Below are 18900 nucleotides of genomic sequence, written 5' to 3'. Positions count from 1 at the left end.
ACAAAGCCCAAAATCTCAGACGGCTGAAAAGTTTCAGACGTGACTAGCCGCTCCCCAGTGAAGCTTCATCAGTCCACAGGGTCAATCCCAGCTATCCCACCGGACGCAACATTCCTGCCGAGGGCTTCACGGATCGGCTAAGTTGCTTGTGTCTCTCCAACGTAGTGAACACAGGCTGCACACGACGATTGTTCCAATTCCCCTTCAGCACCTTCCAGTTAAGAAAAGTTAACTCATCAAAGTCACTCAAAGTGACCTTGAGTTGTGTAGTTCTTGTCTCTATAAACTCTGATGTGGAGATGTCTGGGCGTTGGACTGGGGTGGGCACAGTGATAAGTATCACAACATCAGGTTAAAATCCAACAGGTTTATTTGGAATCGTGAGCTTTCGGAGCACTGCTCCTTCACCAGATGACGAACTCACACCACGCACCCAATGAAGGAGCAGCGCTCTGAAAGCTCATGATTCCAAGTAAACTTATTGGTCTATAAACTCCAGCGGCACAGTGGCTAGCACTGCTGCCTCACAGCACCAGGGACCCGGCTTCAAGTCCAGCCTTGGGCTACCGTCTGTACATTTCCCTGTGTGGGTTTCCTCCTACAGTCCAAAGATGTGCAGGTTAGGTGGATTGGCCGTGCTAAATTGACCCTAGTGCCTGGGGATTAGCAGGGTAAATGAGGGTTACAGGGATAGGTCCTGGGTGGGATTGTGGTTGGTACAGACACGATGAGCCAAATGGCCTTCTTCTGCCCTGTAGGGATTCGGTAGAGATTCTATGGGCGGCACAGTAGCACAGTGGTTAGCACTGCTGCTTCACAGCTCCAGGGTCCTGGGTTCGATTCCCGGCCCAGGTCACTGTCTGTGTGGAGTTTGCACATTCTCCTTGTGTCTGTGTGGGTTTCCTCCGGGTGCTCCGGTTTCCTCCCACAGTCCAAAGATGTGCGGGTTAGGTTGATTGGCCATTGGGGATGCGTAGGTTACAGGGATTAGTGGGTATAATATGTAGGGTATGGGGGCCTACCCTGGGTGGGTTTGTGTTCAGTGCAGACTCGATGGGCCGAAGGGCCTCTTTCTGCACAGTATGGATTCTATAGAGCTGGAATACACCTGATGGTACACCAGCAGAAATGGGCCCTTGTTCTCCACACATGGCAGCATCAGGACATGCTAGAATAATTATCAAACAGGACTCCCAAATCAGCTACACCACGGAAACCTCAAGTGCCCATCAGAAAGGATCCCAGATTACTCCCAGGCCCTGTGGTCACTGTGACAGGAAACCATCTCCCACAGGAAACGGTTTTAACCTGGAGGCATTGTGAAACAGGAACAGAGTGGGACGCTGATTCTTCCCTCTTCGTCAGCCCAGACTCCCGCCTCTGGATTAGAAAGTTCTGGGTTCATGTGCCAGTCCCGAGACCCAAGAGCAAAATCTAGGTCCACACCCTACTGCGGGAGTGCTGCACTGTCAGAGGTGCCGTCCTTCAGACCAAGTCCCTTTTACCATTTCAGATGGATGAGGAAGCTCATGGCACTATTTGAAGAGTATGAGGGGAGTTAAGCTGAGTGTCTTGGCCAATATGATCCTTCAACCAATACCTTTAGTAAAACAAACAACCAGTGGTCATTATCACAATGCTGTTTGTGTGTGAATCAGCTTGTTACTGTGCTTACATTCCCACAGCATAGTGGTGTTAAAAAAGTTTAAAGTTTTATAGTTTATTTATTAGTCACAAGTAGGCTTACATTAACACTGCAATGAAGTTACTGTGAAAATCCCCTAGTAGGCACAATCAGGCACCTGTCTGAGGACAATGAGGGAGAACTTAGCACGGTCAATGCACCTAACCAGCACACCTTCCTGACTGTGAGAGGAAACCGGAGGAAACCCATGCAGACATGGGGAGAATGTGCAGAGTCCCTATAGACAGTGGCCCAAGGCTGGGAATCAAACCGCAGGCACTGGCGCTGTGAGGCAGCAGTGCTAACCACTGTGCCACCATGCGTGTTATTACTGGACTAGTAACCCAGACACCAGGGGTTCAGTTCTGGGGATACAGGTTCGAATCCCACCATTTCAATAAAAATCATCACTAAGGTGCAGAAAGAGGCCATTCAGCCCATCAGGTCTGGCAGAATATCTTACCCAGGTCCACCCCCTGCCCTACCCCCCCTCCCAATCCCATCCATTCATCCTGATAATCCCCCTAATGTACACATCTTGGGATATTAAGGGGCAATTTAGCAGTCCACCTAAGCTGCTTGCCTTTGGACTGTGGGAGGAAACCAGAGCACCTGGAGAAAACCCACGCAGACATGGGGAGAACATGCAGACTCCACACAGACAGTAACCCAAAGATGGAATTGAACCTGGGTCTCTGGCACTATGAGGCAGCAGTGCTAACCACTGTGTCACTGTGCTGCCCTGGAATTAACAGTCTAATTTTGACCCAGTAACCATTGTTGTTTGTGATAAAACCCATCTGGTTCACTAATGTCCTATAGGGAAGGAGATCTGCTGTCCTTACCTGGTCTGGCCTACATGTGACTCCAGAGTGAAAATAACGTGATTGACTAAATGCCCTCTCCTCTAAAATGTCCAAACAAACCACTCAGTGGGCAACAAGTACAGGCCCAGCCAGCAACGCCCACATCCCATGAAAGAATAGGAAATAAAATCCATTGCCTACGTTACTACAGTAACTACAAGCAGAAGGTACGTCAGTGACAGTAAAGTCCTGAGGCTATGGAAAGGCTACATAAATGCAATACTTTCTGACCCAAGATCCCTTCATCGAAAGCCTTCCCTGGTAAAATGACGTGATGTGGAGATGCCAGGGTCAGACTGGGGTAGACGCAGTAAGAAATCTCACAGCATCAGGCTAAAGTCCAACAGATTTACTTGGTAGCACAAGCTTTTGGAGCACTGTCCCTTCATCAGGTGAGTGGAGGTAAAATGACCACAGAGAAGGGGGACAACCCTCTAATCGGGTGGCACTGTGGTTAGCACTGCTGCCTCACAGCACCAGGAACCTGGGTTCGATTCCTGCCTTGGGTCACTGTCTGTGTGGAGTTTGCACATTCTCCCTGTGTCTGCATGGGTTTCCTCCAGGTGCTCCGGTTTCCTCCCACAGTCCGAAAGACATGCTGGTTAGTGTGCACTGGCCGTGTTAAATTCTCCCTCAGTGTACCCGAACAGATGGTTCGCCAGAGTGTGGCGACTAGGGGAATATCACAGTAACTTCATTGCAGTGTTACTTGTGACACTGATAAATAAACTTTACTTTTTAACCACACTCTCTGACCGCCTGCTGCATCCAGCGTGCGTACGCTCCTGTAAGCCAGACTGAAAGTCAGGAATTGGAAAATTCAGACTTTGAAAGAAAAAGCTGATGACAAAAGAAAAATCACATCAGCAGTCTCTGCTTTCTTAATCCCTTTGCAAACTCAAACCAAGCTGGAACTTGACTTTGTTGTAACACACTGTGGCAACTGACCGCAGGGTTCATTGCGAGGAGCTATTGTTTTATTGCAGTGTACCTTCAATACAGCTGTCACATGTTGATGAATTAATTTTGACACAGAAGTATAAAGCACTGACACGGAAATCTCTCACTCTTGTAAATCTTTCAGTGCTAGTCCCGGACCAACACCATTCCCTGTAACCTTTGCTGGCAATGTTTTGTGAATATATCAAGAGTTCGATTGCTGAAAGGTGTGGAGTTTAGTTTTTAATCATTATTCAATTGTCTCGAGAAACTTAGAACAATCATAGTACGCCTACACTGTAGAAGGAGGCCATTTGGCCTATCGAACGTGCACCGACCACAATCCCACCCAGGCTTTATCCCCATAACACCACATATTTACCCTGCTATTCCCCTGACACTAAAGGGCAATTTTGCATTGTCAATCCATCTAACCCACACATTTTTGATCACTAAGAGGCAATTTCACACACCTAACTCACACATCTTTGGACACTAAGGGACAATTTAGCATGGCCAATCCACCTAACCTGCACATCTTTGGACACTGAGGGGGAAATTTATCATGGCCAATCCACCTAACCTACACACCTTTGCAGGAGGAAACCGGAGCACCTGGAAGAAGCCCTTGCAGACATGAGAGAAGGTGCAAACTCCACACAGACAGTGACCCAAGCCAGGAATCGAACCTGGGCCCTTGGCGCTGTGAGGCAGCAGTGCTAACCACTGTGCCACCGATCCTTGTCACACAGTACATGGTAAGCTTCCCAGTGGGTATCTTGAATCACATTTGGAGTGAAACACCTTATGCTCACCCTAATGCCAAAATCAAATGCACATAAGGTCTAGGCTATCTTCATAAAACACCTTAGGGTTTCCGGCCTGGATATTAACACTATTCACAGGTTAACAGTTACAAACATTCACTACAGCCTCATGTGCAACATTATCCAGTATTTAATTATATTAAAAAAGGAGGCAAGAGCTGAATTCGATTACAATGCTAATGGTGCTGAAATTTCAAAGTGATTTGCAGATATGCTTACTGCGGGAAATCATTCTAAATTCTTGTGGTGAACAACATGAAGCACACACGCATGGCAACCTCCAAAAGAACGCCAGATTTTACAAGCCACTTTTTTTACTCAAAGCCTGAGACGTGTTTCCATAAAGGATTAACGTGACCATCATTCCCATTATCTATCTTCTTCAAAAAGGTCAGTGGAAAACTAGCTCGAGGAAGATGGGAATAGAATAAAATCCTGACAGAGCAGAAGGAGGCCATTCAGCCCATTGAGTCTGCACTGACCCACTGACAGAGAGAGCATCCCAACCAAGCCCTATCCCCATAATCCCTTGCATTTACCCTGCTAATCCCTCTAACCTACACATCCTGGGGCCCTAAGGGGCAACTTAGCATGGCCAACCCATCTAACCTACACATCTTGAGACACTAAGGAGCAATTTAGCATGGCCAACCCACCTAACCTACACATCCTGGGACACTAAAGGGCAATTTAGCATGGCTGATCTACCTAGCTTACACAGCTTTGGGTACTAAGGGGCAATTTTGCATGGCCAATCTACCTAGCCTACACCTTTTGGACACTAAGGGGCGATTTTGCATGGCCAATCCACCTAATCTGCACATCTTGGGATACGAAGAGGCAATCTGGACTGTGGGGGGAAACCCATGCAGACATGGGGAGAATGTACAAACCTCACATAGACAGCGATCTGAGCTGGGAATCAAATCTGGGTTCTGTGAGGCAGCAGTGCTAACCACTGTGCTACCCATAAATCATGTTATTTAGTGAGCTTGTGGCAGTGGGAACAAAGGACCTCCTTGAACAGATTTTTCCTGGCAATAAGCATTCTAAAGCATCTGAAGGGAGCCTTTCAAATTGAGGATATAAAGAGCGAGGGGGATCACTGATGGTCTGAGCTTTCCTCTTGAATGCATTGTTCAATAGGTTATTAAGGTGTGTCTGCTGTTTACCAGTGATTTTACCTGCAGTGCTGATAATTCTGGCCAACTTACTTTTATATTTCACACTCAGTTTACCATAACAGACTGTCATGTTAAATGTTAGGATACTCTCCACCAGACAAAAACATCTTCACTCATTCCAAACCCCTTCAGTTTCCTAATTAAAAAGACTCGCCTTTTTATAAGCTTAACATCTGGTCTACATTAAGTTAAAGTTTATTTAATAGTCACAAGTAGGCTTACATTAAACTGCAGTGAAGTTACTGTGAAAATCCCCTAATTGTCACACTCTGAAGCCTGTTCGGGTACACAGAGAGAGTTTAGCATGGACAATGCACGTCTATCGGACTGAGGGAGGAAACCGGAGTACCCGGAGGAAGTGCACTCAGATGAGTGAGGCGATGGTCTAGTGGTATTAATCCAGAAAGTCAGCTAATGTTCTGGGGTTCGAATCCCGCCACAGCAGATGTGGAATTTGAATTCAGTAAATAATTATCTGGAATTATGGATCTACTGATGACCATGAAACCATTGTTGGAAAAAAAATTATCTTGTTCATTAATGTCCTTTAGGGAAGGAAATCTGCCATCCTTACCCGGTCTGCCCTACACGTGACTTCAGATCCACAGCAATGTGGTTGACTCTCAACTGCCCTCGAGCAACTAGGGACGGGTAATAAATGCTGGCCAGCCAGCGATGCCCATGTCCCACGAATGAATTAAAAAAACCCCACACAGACACGGGGAGAATGTGCAGACTCAGCACAGACAGTGCCTCGACCTGGGAATCGAATCCAGGTCCCTGGAATTGTGAGAAGTCCGAAAGGAAAAGGAAGGTAGAGAGAGAGAGAGAGAGGGTATTGGCTATGCTAAATTCTCCCTTAGTGTACCCGAACAGGTGCTGGTATGTGGCAACTGGGGGATCTTGACAGTAATTGCAGTGTTAATGTAAGCCTACTTGTGACCAATACTTTTACTTTACCTTGTTCACTGGCATTTTTGGGTTAAAGTACTCAGGTATAATCATTGATTTCAGCTGAACAATGGCCATGGGACACGACTACTGGGTAAGATTAATTACAACAGTAGGAAGTAAATAATAAAACTCACTAACGCACCCAACCTCACTTTGTGACGCCCAACCCATTGGCCAACATACTAAATTAAGATCAATATTAGTACCATTGTAATGTTGTGTAAAGATTACTTACAGTATTAAATGACTAGTTTGTAACTGTCTTTTTAAATGAAATAGATGATAGGAACTAAAAGGGAATAAAGAGATGTTATAGGCAAGATAATAATAGATAGAAAGGATGTACCAAAAAGACTAGCATTACTAAATGTTAATAGATCATTGGGTCAAAATGATAGGTTGATGAAAGAAACCAAGGTTTCTTAGAATCTTAGAATCCCTACAGTACAGAAAGAGGCCATTCGGCCCATCGAGTCTGCACCGACCACAATCTCACCCAGGCCCTACCCCCATATCCCTACATATTTACCTGCTAATCCCTCAAACCTACATATCTCAGGACACTTAAGGGGCAATTTTTAGCATGGCCAATCAACCTAACCCGCTCATCTTTAGACTGTGGGAGGAAACTGGAGCACCCAGAGGAAACCCATGCAGACACGAGGAGAATGTGCAAACTCGTGCCATCCAAGGTGTAAGAAGCATGCTGCTGTTCGCGTCTTTCAATCCTCACTGGATACAGGGGTTCACACAGTGGGAATTGTGCCACTTTGGCACCGGCAGCACCAGGAAGTCCTGCCATCAGCCAGTGGCACAGTAGTTTCACTGTAGCGTTAATGTAAGCCTTACTTATGACTAATAAACTATTTACTTTATTTTACTTACTTACATCCTGATAAACCTTTTCACTACTCTCTCCAAAGCCTCCACATCTTTCTGGCAGTGCGGTGAGCAGAATTGGAGAGAGTGGGCGGAATTTTACCGGCACGTCCACCCGAGATTCCGCCGTTAGCCAATGGAGAACACCGTTCTCCGAGCCTCGCCTGCCCCCGGGATCGGGCGGGCATGCTGGTAAAATTCCGATCGGCATTCCAAATGTGGCCCAACCAACGTTTTATAGAACGGTAACATAATTAACAAATACCGAGGTTAGTGAGTGAGCGATGACTACAGGGTGCCTCAAGAGGTGGCCAGTTGTCGATGGTTAAGATTAGCCCTCAGGCCTGTGTTCAGTGCTGCTGTGATTGATGTGGGGCTCACGGCCAGTCCTGTGTTTCTGGCCTCACAACCGATAATTACAGACGTGTCCCCCTTCGCCCTGATGACCCGTGATTAGACATCTTTTTCCTCGCTGGCGAAATTAACAAGTCAGTTGACGCGCGGAACTCAGCAAGAAGGAAGACAGATTTCAAAATCCCCAAATATCAGTTTTGATCCAAGCGACTTAAACCTGACGTAATAATTAATACCGGCAGCTGACGGAAGTTGGTTCGGATATTTGAACCTATTGTTACTGTCTGACATTCAGGAAATGTCTCAGACCAAACTCCAGAGCATTGCTGGGTTACATAAACTGTTGGCTCAAAAATTGCTTTCAGAAACGTGACCAAGGCTGGCAGCTCTGACTGTGATTCCAGTGAAAATGTGACAAAGCTTCTGACAAGGCTGGGTACGTGGTTAAATGCAGAAATTTTCTGCAAGAGTTGAATCAACTCGAAGAGACTTTTTTTTTAATAATTCGCGAGACGTGGGAGCCACTGGCTGGGCCAGCATTTATTGCCTCTCTCTAGTTACCCGGGGTGGGGCGCAGTTGAGAGTCAACCACGTTGCTGTGGCTCTGGAGTCACATGTAGGCCAGACCAGGTAAGGAAGGCAGATTTCCTTCTCTAAAGGAATGAACTTGATGGATTTTTCTGACAATCAGCAATGGTTTCATTCTTAATTGCAGATTTTCTTTTTCATTGAATTTAAATTCCACCGTCTACCGTGGCAGGATTCAAACCCAGGTCCCCAGAACATTAGCCAAGTTTCTGGATTAATTGTCTAGCGATAATACCACTAAGCCATCGCCTCCCCTCACATGCCAATAAACCTCTTAAATCGCAATCCACCCTGAGCCAATTTTGAAAATAAAGCAATCCACTCATTTTGGGATTTTGATGTCAACTGATAATTAGGCCTGCGTTAAAGGTAAACATGTTTTTTAAGATGTGATTCCATTTACGAAGCTAATTAAAGGCCCATTCAGTGGAGAAAGAAGAAAGGCATCCCACACTTCTCAGCTGTATGTAGCATTGCTGCTCTGCATTTCCACCTCAAACCAATGTAAAGGTGAGAATCATGGAACCCCTACAGTCTAGAGGAGGCCATTCGGCCCATCGAGTCTACACACACCACAATTCCACCCAGGCCCTATCCCCATAACCCCACATATTTACCCTGCTAATCCCTAACACTAGGGTCAATTTAGTGTGACCAATCAACCTAACCCGCACATCTTTGGAGTGTGGGAGGAAACGGGAGCACCCGGAAGAAACCCACGCAGACACGGGGAGAACATGCAGACTCAGCACAGACAGTAACCCGAGGCCGGAATTGAACCCAGGTCCCTGGCGCTGTGAGGCAGCAGTACTAACCACTGAGCCATCGTGTTGCCAGTTATAATATAAAAGATCAGCCAACCGTCCATTGACCACGTGGACTGCAGTAATTCAGGGAGACAGTTCACCATCACTCCTCAATGCCTCTACTTTATCAAGAGGCTAAGGAAATTTGGCATGTCCACTATGATTCTCATCAATGTTTTCAGACGTTCTATAAAAAGCATCCTTTCCGGATGTATCACAGCTTGGTATGGATCCTGCTCTGACCAAAACTGCCAGAAACTACAAAGGGTGATGAACGTAAACCAGTTCATCACTCAAACCAGCCTCCCATCCATGGACTCTGTCTACACTTCCCGCTGCCTTGGAAAGGCAGCCAGCATAATCAATGACATATCTAGTTTTGACGAAGAGTCACCTGGACTCGAAACATCAGCTCTTTTCTCTCCTTACGGATGCTGCCAGACCTACTGAGATTTTCCAGCATTTTCTCTTTTGGTTTCAGATTCCAGCATCCACAGTAATTTGCTTTTATTTCAATCAAGGGCATGCTCTCTTCCACCTTCTTCCGTCAGGAAAAAGGTACAAAAGTCTGAGATCACGCATTAACCGAATCAAGAACAGTTTCTTCCCTGCTGCTGTCAGACTTTTGAATGGACCTACCTCACATTAAGTTGATCTTTCTCTACACCCTAGCTATGACTGTAACACTACGTTCTGCACTCGCTCCTTTCCTTCTCTATGAACGGTATGCTTTGTCTGTATATCACACAGGAAACAATACTTTTCACTGTATACTAATACATGTGACAATAATAAATCAAATCAAATCAGTCTGATTCCCTCTTGAAAGCCTCTGCTAAGCCTGCCTCCACCACACTTACAGGCAGTGCTTTTCAAACCCTAACCACTCACTGTGTGAAGCAGTTTATCGTGTCACCTTAACTACAACCCTCATTTCCTCAACCCAATGGAAACCCGTTTCTGCTCTGTCCAGATCCCTCTATCAAATCCTCACTCAACCTTCGCTTCTCTGAGAAAACAAATCAAACCAAATCTCTTGGTGTTCAGTAATATTGATGATGCTGGCATCGGACTGGGGTAAAGACAGTAAGAAGTCTGGTGTTGTGAGACTTCTTACTTCAGTAACATCGACACAGTTCAGTTTTCACCGTGTAAACGCAACCTGAGTCAAACCCAGAGTGAGGCAGTGTGGGGGGGTGGTTTAACTCTGTGACATTCCACCCCACTGATAGACGCTATTCCCGATTTGTTTCAAGGCACAGTTAAGACAATCTGACACCTTGGCTTTGTGAAAGCAATGGAGAGAGACTCGATAAATTCCACTTAACAGCAGTCGGATCGCTAATGCATATCGTGGGAGCAGTTTTGGAACAGTGAGTACATTACCAGACAGTGAGACGTGAAACGTACAGTCGGGAGCCACTCACCTTTGTAAGTCCAATCAGATGCTGTAAAGAAAAGAACATGAACACATTAAATGAAAGCAAATCACGAAGCATGTAATATTCACCTTTGTACAAACACATCTTGCTGGAGAAATACCAGTTGCTTAATGAAGCATTATTGATGGAAAAATTGAATTCATAGCATTAACAGTGCAACAGGGGGCCATTTGGCCCATCAAACCTGCCCAGACCCCATCCCTGTCACAGAATCCCTATTGTACAGAAGGAAGCCATTCGGCCCATCGAGTCTGCAACAATCACAATCCCACACACGAGCTATCCCCATCACCCCACACATTTACCCTGCTAATCCTCCTGACACTAATGGCCAATTTAGCATGGCCAATCCACCTAACCTGCTCACCTTTGGACTGTGGGAGGAAACTGGAGCAGCCGGAGGAAACCCACGCAGACACAGGGAGAACGTGCAAACTCCACACAGTCACCCAAGCTGAGAATCGAACCCAGGTCCCTGGCGCCACGAGGCAGCAATGCGAACCACTGTGGCACCCTTTCACATTTCAAAATTGTCTAGTAAGTTCGGGGGACAAGGAGATATTCCAGGAGTCACGAACCTCCAGAACTTGCAACTTGTTTGATTGGTTGCTTTGCACTCATAACATCTCAATAACAATAACAACTAATAACAATGTGTATTAGCCTCCACATGAACCTATCAGGATATACTGAATTCATACATTAATCACCCTTGCACAGAAAGTCAGGGCTGGTAACGAACAGCACAAATATTTATTTGAACGACTTGTTGATGCAGTGGCCAACAGCCTCTGTAACCCATGTAAAAAGGAGACCAAGTTAACTTGCTCAAGTCTCAATTATTGCTGGAGATTTACATCTTTTTCTGTTACTTTTTTTTAACCCCCTCTACACTCACATCCAATCTTTCTTTCCCTCCTTTTCTGTACCTGATCCAATCCTCCTAAAACATGAAGTGATGCCAGAGATCCAGATGGTTGAAAATGTTACACAGTATAATGTGGGTAAACATGAGGTTATCCAGTTTGGTAGCAATAGTAGGGAGGCAGATTATTTATTGAATGGGTGTAAATTGAGGGAGGTGGATACTCAGCAAGACCTTGGTGTCCTCGTAAGAAAGTAAGCACGCAGGTACAGCAGGCAGTACAGAAGGCATATGGTATGTTGGTCTCCATAGCAAGAGGATTTGAGGATTAGGGATAGAGATGTTTTGCTGCAATTGTACAGGGCACCCGGAGGAAATCCATGCAGATGCAGGGAGAACACGTAGACTCCACACAGACAATGACCCAAGCCAGGAGTTGAACCCAGGTCCTTGGCACTGTGAGGCATAAGAACATAAGAACATAAGAAATAGGAGCAGGAGTAGGCCATCTAGCCCTTCGAGCATGCCCCGCCATTCAATAAGATCATGGCTGATCTGTCGTGGCTCAGTTCCACTTTCCCGCCCTCTCCCCATAACCCTTAATCCCCTCTCTTATCAAAAACCCATCAACCCGCGTCTTAAAAATATTTAGCGAGGCAGCCTCCACCACCTCAACGGGCAGAGAATTCCAGAGATTCACCACCCTTTGAGTGAAGAAGTTCCTCCTCAACTCCGTTCTAAACCGCCCCCCTTTTATCTTGAGGCTGTGCCCCCAGTCCTACTGTCTTTTTTGAGCGGGAAGAGCCTTTCCACCTCTATCCTATCCATCCCATTCATCATCTTATACGTCTCAATGAGATCTCCCCTCATTCTTCTAAACTCTAACGAGTACAAGCCCAGTTTATTCAGCCTCTCCTCATAGCTCAACCCCCTCAACTCCGGTATCAGCCTAGTAAACCTCCTCTGCACTCCCTCCAAGGCCAAAATATCTTTGCGCAGGTGCGGCGCCCAAAACTGCACACAGTACTCCAGCTGCGGCCTCACCAATGCCCTATACAGCTGCAGCAAGACCTCCCTACTTTTATATTCAATCCCCCTCGCTATGAAGGCCAGCATCCCATTCGCCTTCCTGACCACCTGCTGCACCTGCAAGCTGGGTTTTTGCGACTCATGCACAAGGACCCCGAGGTCCCTCTGCACCGTCGCCTGCTGCAGTTTTTCGCCCCGTAAGTAATAGTCCTTCCTACCATTCTTCCTACCAAAGTGGACCACCTCGCACTTGCCAACATTAAATTCCATTTGCCATTTCCTGGCCCATTCGCCCAGCCTATCTAGATCCTTCTGCATCAGTGCTAACCACTGTGCTACTGATCCTTATCACACAGCGAGGTCTGGAATACACTGCCTGGAGGCAGGTTCAATCGAGGCAGTTAATTGATGATTATCTGAATAGAAGCACTGCGCAAGGGTACAGGGAATAGCTCTTTCAATGAGCTATCATAGGATAGATGGGCTGAACAGCCTCCCACTCTGTGATTTAACTCTAATCCACTCTGTTTCTTTCCCTCTTTGTTTGCTTCTCATTGCACAGAGACTTCAACCTCGTCATTTACAAAGGTTTCAAGTGTCTCATTATAAGTTCAACCCTTGCAGCAAGTTAGCGTGCAAAGCATTTGGAAGGTCACAGGGCAAAGGTCTAACTCACGGAGCCCCCTCCCCCACAGGATTTGACCTAGACAGAATTTATGTCCATTAAAGCAGCAAATCCTCATGGAGCACTACTCACCCCCAGGCTGCAGTCTACAATAACTCACTCATCGCCATTTTGTAATGCTGCACATCAAACCACAATGTTCAGAGTGTCTTTTCAAAACCTGAACAGAGATCCCATCCAACCCTGAATGCAGGCCCCATTCAACAAACACAAGCCCCATTCAACCCCAAACTCAGACCTCATTCAACCCCGAACGCAAGTCCCATCCAACCCCGAACACAGGCCTCATCAAACCCCGAACGCAGACCCCATCCAACCCCAAACGCAGACCCCATCCAACCCCAAACGCAGACCCCATCAAACCCCAAACGCAGACCCCATCAAACCCCAAACGCAGACCCCATCAAACCCCAAACGCAGACCCCATTAAACCCTGAACGCAGACCTCATTAAACCCCAAACACAGATCCCATCAAACCCCGAACACAGACCCCATCAAACCCTGAACGCAGATCCCATCAAACCCCAAACACAGACCCCATTAAACCCTGAACGCAGACTCCACCAAACCCCAAACACAGACCCCATCAAACCCCGATCACAGACACCATTAAACCCCAAACACAGACCCCATCAAACCCCAATCACAGACACCATTAAACCCCAAACACAGACACCATTAAACCCTGAACGCAGACTCCACCAAACCCCAAACACAGACCCCATCAAACCCCAAACACAGACCCCATCAAACCCCAAACACAGACCCCATCAAACCCCAAACACAGACCCCATCAAACCCCGATCACAGACACCATCAAACCCCAAACACAGACACCATTAAAACCTGGACACAGACCCCATCAAACCCTGAACGCAGACCTTATTCAACTCCGAACACAGACCTCATCAAACCCTGAATGCAGACCCGATTAAACCCCAAACACAGACCCCATTTCCCTGTTAAACTCTGAACACAGAACCCATTGAAGTCTCAGGAATGTACCCAGAATCCCAAATGGAATCAGCAAGGTGCTGAATGAAATCCTTGTATTTATCAATCTAGATGTTGGAAATTGATGCTCATTAGCCTGGCCGTGTGCCTCACGGGACTTTCTAGAGCTAAGGCTGAAGCTAAGGGTTCAGACTCTGCTCACAGAGAGGGCATTTCCCGAACGGGGAGTCAGTCCCCGGGGTCCCAACTGCTCCATCGCTGTCCCATCCAATACAATTCCAGCATTAATTCCTCTCCCCCCACGCAGCGAGGACCCTCAAACTGAACCCCCCCCCCACAGCCAGCGAGGACCCTCACACTCTCCCCGCCCCACAGCCAGCGAGGACCCTCACACTCTCCCCGCCCCACAGCCAGCGAGGACCCTCACACTCTCCCCGCCCCACAGCCAGCGAGGACCCTCACACTGAATGCACTCTCCCCGTCCCCCCCCCCCGCCGCCACACCATCGAGGACCCTCACACTGAACCTCCCCCTCCCCCATGACCAAATCCAAAAGCTTGCAACGGGGCGCAGAGGGGGGGGCGCTGTGTGCGGGAGAGCGAGTAGTGATGCTCAAACTAGATTGGAAGGATAACTTCAGCAATTACAGACCAGTCACTTAACACGGGTGGCGGGGAAGCTTCCAGAAACAATCATTCCGGATCGAATTAGTGGTCACATGGAAAAATACAGGGCAATTAGGAAGAGTGGGCATGGATTTCTAAAGGGGGAATCATGCTTGCTGGAGTTTTTAAGGAGGTAACAGAAAGGGTTGACGAGGGTAATGTGGTGTATATGGACTTTTAACGTACATTTCAGTACAGTTCCACTCAACAGACCGGTGAGAAAAGTTGTAGCTTGTAGAATAAAAGAGACAGTAACAACTTGCTATTGGCTCAATATCAGGAGGTGGAAATTAATGATCAATTTCAGCCCTTTGTAAGAGTGTTCCTCAGGGGTCGGTGCTTGGCCTGGAGGATAAAAATAAACTGTTTCCATTAGTTGGGGAATCTAGGATTAAAGAGCATGAGTCAAACCTTTCAGGAATGAGATAAGGAAATTCTATTCACTGAACACACCCCCACCACCCCCCCCCACAGCGGTGGAAGTTTGGAACAAACTTTCAAAAACTGCAATGTTGCTGGATCAATTCTTGCCTTTAAAACTGACACTGATAGATTGTTTGCTAACCAGAGCAATTATGGACAGGGACAAAGGGGGGTCAATGAAGTCGCAGCTTAGTCATGGTCTTATTGATCAGCAGAACTGACTCAAGGGGCAAAATAGCCTCCTCGTGTTGTTATATTTCCACACAATCCGCATAACCCCATGAACAGCCAGCTAGGCAGCACAGGGAGAGGTTTAGCACCCTCACACAATAGGGCAAACTGAGTCAATCAGACAGTTTTCCCAGAGCACGACGAGGACTCTCACACCACAACCGCCCCCACCCAGCGAGGACCCTCAGTCCAAACCGCTCACAGCACACTGAACCCCTCCCCCCAGCCCCCTCCATCCAGCAAGGACCCTCAGTCCAAACCATCCTCCCCACACCATACTAAACCCCACCCCCCGTCCCGACTGCCAGCGAGGACTCTCACACTGAACTCCCCCCCCCTCCACACAGCGAGGACCCTCACTCCAACCCCCCCCCCCCCCCCCCCAGCACACTGAAACCCTTCCACCTTCCCAGCCACTGAGGATCTTCACACTGAAGCCCCACCCCTACCCCCCCCAAAGCGAAGACTCCCACTCCAAACCACCCCCCCCACAGCACACTAAAACCTCCCACCCACCCAGACCCCACCGAGGACCCTCACACCAAACCCCCTCCCCCCACAGCACACTGAACTCCCCCCCTCATCTCCCACGAAAGAATTCCAAACCCCCCCCACAGCACACTGAGACCCTTCCCCCCCCCCAGATGCATCAAGGACCCTCACGCTGAACCCCTCCCCCACAACACACTGAATTCCACCCCCCATCTCCCACAAAAGAACTCCAAACCGCACCCCCCCACAGCACACTGAAATCCTTCCCCACCTCTCCACAGAGGCAGTGAGGACCCTCACACTGAAACCCCCCCTCCCTCCCCCAGTCTGAGTGAATCACACTAAAACTAAATGAAGTGCCTAAAATGAAACCCCCCCCCAACCCCTTCTCCCAGGGAGTAAGTGAAAATCCTCCACCCCAGAGTGTGTGAAGACCCTGTATCTCCATTCTCTCTCTCTCCCCCCTCCTCCTGGGGGAGGGGAAGGGGGGTAAATGAAGCCCCTCTAGAGACAGCCCCCCCCCCCCCATCCCCCCTCCCCACTGACCTCCAGAAGCCAGGAGTCGGCTGCTTGGTTGCAGGAAGATGAGAATTACTGATCCCCAGATGCAGAATCCTCGCCTCTGGGACATGATGCAGACTGTGCTGCTGCTGCTGCCTCTTGTCTTGCCTCTCTCTCTCTCTCTCTGTGTCTGTGAGTGTGCCTCTGGCTCTGGGCTCTTTATACAGACGGTTGCTGCTGGAGGCTGGCACAGTTCACCTGGGCGTTACTGTGTGCAGCTGCCGGACAATGTGGAACCTGCCTGACCTGTTCAAAACCCCCAGAGCTGTCATCAAAATGCCAGAGACAGTAAGAAACCCCGATGAATGGGGTCCCTAAGATGAAGCATTCATTCATTCGTTTCCCTCCCCCCTCCCAGAGTGTCCAAACCCCACCCCCCCCCCCACCTCACTAACATCTTTCACTGCAGGAACTTTTAGAAAAATTCTTAGAATGAAATAACTTATTTTCCTGTGTGATAAATTTCTCTGTTACAGCACACAAAAAAGGAAATCAATGCGAGCAATAAATAGCAAAATAATCTGAGGATTATTTAATCTTTGGGCCATTCAGTAAATGATACATTAACCACAAACAAGGGGCTTATAATCGTGAGGCTTGTTCCCTCCCCCAGCCCCCTCTCCTTATTGCAAAGTTTAAGGTTTAATAACGGTTTTAGCCACTGGAGAGAAGAGTTAACGGTTCAGGAGGGGGAGTCCGAGCTTAAAACTGGGAGAACTGTTAAACAAAGGGAGGGAGGTGGGGCGTGGGGTGCAGGGGATACAAACACACAAAGGAACTGGTTGCAACTAGAGAGGGTGCAGAGGAGATTCACCGGGACACTGCCTAGGCTGGAGCGGTTTAGCTGTGAAGAGAGGCTGGGCTTGTTTCCTTGAAGCACTTGCTACCAAATGGTGGTTTGTGCTACCAAATAAGTTTCGGACTTTGACCTGGTGTTGTGAGACTTCTTGCTGTGTTTGCCCCAGTCCAATGCCTTCATCTCCACATCTTGTTTTCCTTACAGCAAAGAAGGCTGGGAGGAGGGGACATGATTGAGGTTGTGCACAATTATGAGGGGCATAGATAGGTTAGATTGAAAAGAAAACTTTCCACTTAGTGGGGAGGGGAGACATAGATCTAAGGAAGGGGGCAGAAGATTTAGAAGGGATTTGAGGATGCTGATGGCACAGTGGTTAGCATTGCCGCCTCATAGCGCCAGGGACTTGGGTTCAATTCCCGGCTTGAGTCACTGTCTCTGCAGAATCTGCACGTTCTCCCCATGTCTGCATAGGTTTCCTCTGGATGCTCTGGTTTCCTCCCACTGTCCGAAAGTGCTGCTGGTTAGGTGCATTGTCCATGCTAAATTCTCCGTCAGTGTACCTGAACAGGCGCTGGAGTGTGGCGACTAGGTGTTTTTTCACAGTAACTTCATTGCAGTGTTAATGTAAGCCTACTTGTGACACTAATAAATAATGAGAGATGTGGATAGAAAGGTGGGGTGGGGCATCGATTTAAGGAAAGGGCAAGAGATTTGGAGGGGATTTAAGGATTCTGGTGGCACAGCGCTTAGTGTTGTTGCTTCTCAAGCGCCAGGGGACCCGGGTTCGATTCCAGTCTCTGCACATTCTCTCCGTGTCCACATGGGTTTTGCTCCGGTTTCCTTCCACAGTCCGAAAGATGTGCTGGTTAGGTCAAAGGGTCATCTGGACTCGAAACGTCAGCTCTTGTCTCTCCTTACAGGTGCTGCTGAGATTTTCCAGCATTTTCTCTTTTGGTTTCAGATTCAGATTCCAGCATCTGCTTTCATCCTGGGGAGAAAACCCGGCTGTGCAACTGGAGAGACACATGTCGGTTTTTCATCTGGACTTGACATTCTGGCCGGAATTTTCCTGACCCGCCTGCCACAGGAGGCTTAGCAGGCGGGACACGGACAGTGCAAAGATCTGTTGGCCTCGGGAAAGATTTTCCAGCCTTGGGGCAGTGGGAAAAGCCCATCCTCTGTCACATTCTGAGAAAGTTCTGCCCTTACGTATGTCATCAGGTCCAACAAAAGATTTTATCAATTTTAACAAAAGAAAGCTGCTGAGAATTGTTATCTGCAAGTTAAGCGTGAAAGGCCCATTTCCTCTTGTGCAGTGAAGCCTTTTCTATCAGTGCTGTTGATCATCTGTTCAAAACTAGTCTAAGATAACAAGTTTTATCGAGAGAGAGATCAAGTCAGACTGCAGAGAAACGCCAGCTAGACAACGTACGCAGGCAACAGGCCGCTTCTCGGCCTCTTGCCTAAGATCAAGTGTAGTGTCGACATGCTGCGCTTGGTTGAAGTCATTAGGTTACATTTCAGCTTCATTTGAAGCAATTTTTTAAAGCGGCCTCTCCGCCTTTGGGCTAAGATGCAAATGAGATCAAGCCTTGGAGTAGGAGCTACACCTACTCCAATCAGCTTGGATCCACCTGGTGTTGTCAGACTTTTTACTGTGGTCAAGCCCAAG

At 47.8% G+C, this 18900-nt stretch overlaps 1 protein-coding gene across 1 annotated transcript in view; it reads right to left on the bottom strand.

The window, feature by feature from the left end:
• The window catches only part of ca12 (carbonic anhydrase XII), a 54108-nt gene extending 37566 nt beyond the window's left edge, over positions 1-16542 (bottom strand). The window contains exons 1-2 of the mRNA XM_080215981.1: positions 16415-16542; positions 10509-10529 (exon numbers count right to left, since the gene is read on the bottom strand). Of these exons, the coding sequence (XP_080072107.1) occupies positions 10509-10529; positions 16415-16499 (106 nt within the window). The 5' untranslated portion in view covers positions 16500-16542. The remainder of the gene's footprint in view (positions 1-10508; positions 10530-16414) is intronic.
• Positions 16543-18900: the final 2358 nt, after the last annotated feature.

The sequence above is a fragment of the Carcharhinus amblyrhynchos genome, chromosome 32, assembly GCF_965287045.1.
Source record: "Carcharhinus amblyrhynchos chromosome 32, sCarAmb.v2.hapA, whole genome shotgun sequence".
Taxonomy (NCBI): Eukaryota; Metazoa; Chordata; class Chondrichthyes; order Carcharhiniformes; family Carcharhinidae; genus Carcharhinus; species Carcharhinus amblyrhynchos.
The sequence above is the reverse complement of the archived record's forward strand: the minus strand, read 5'-3'. Positions and strand labels throughout refer to the sequence as shown.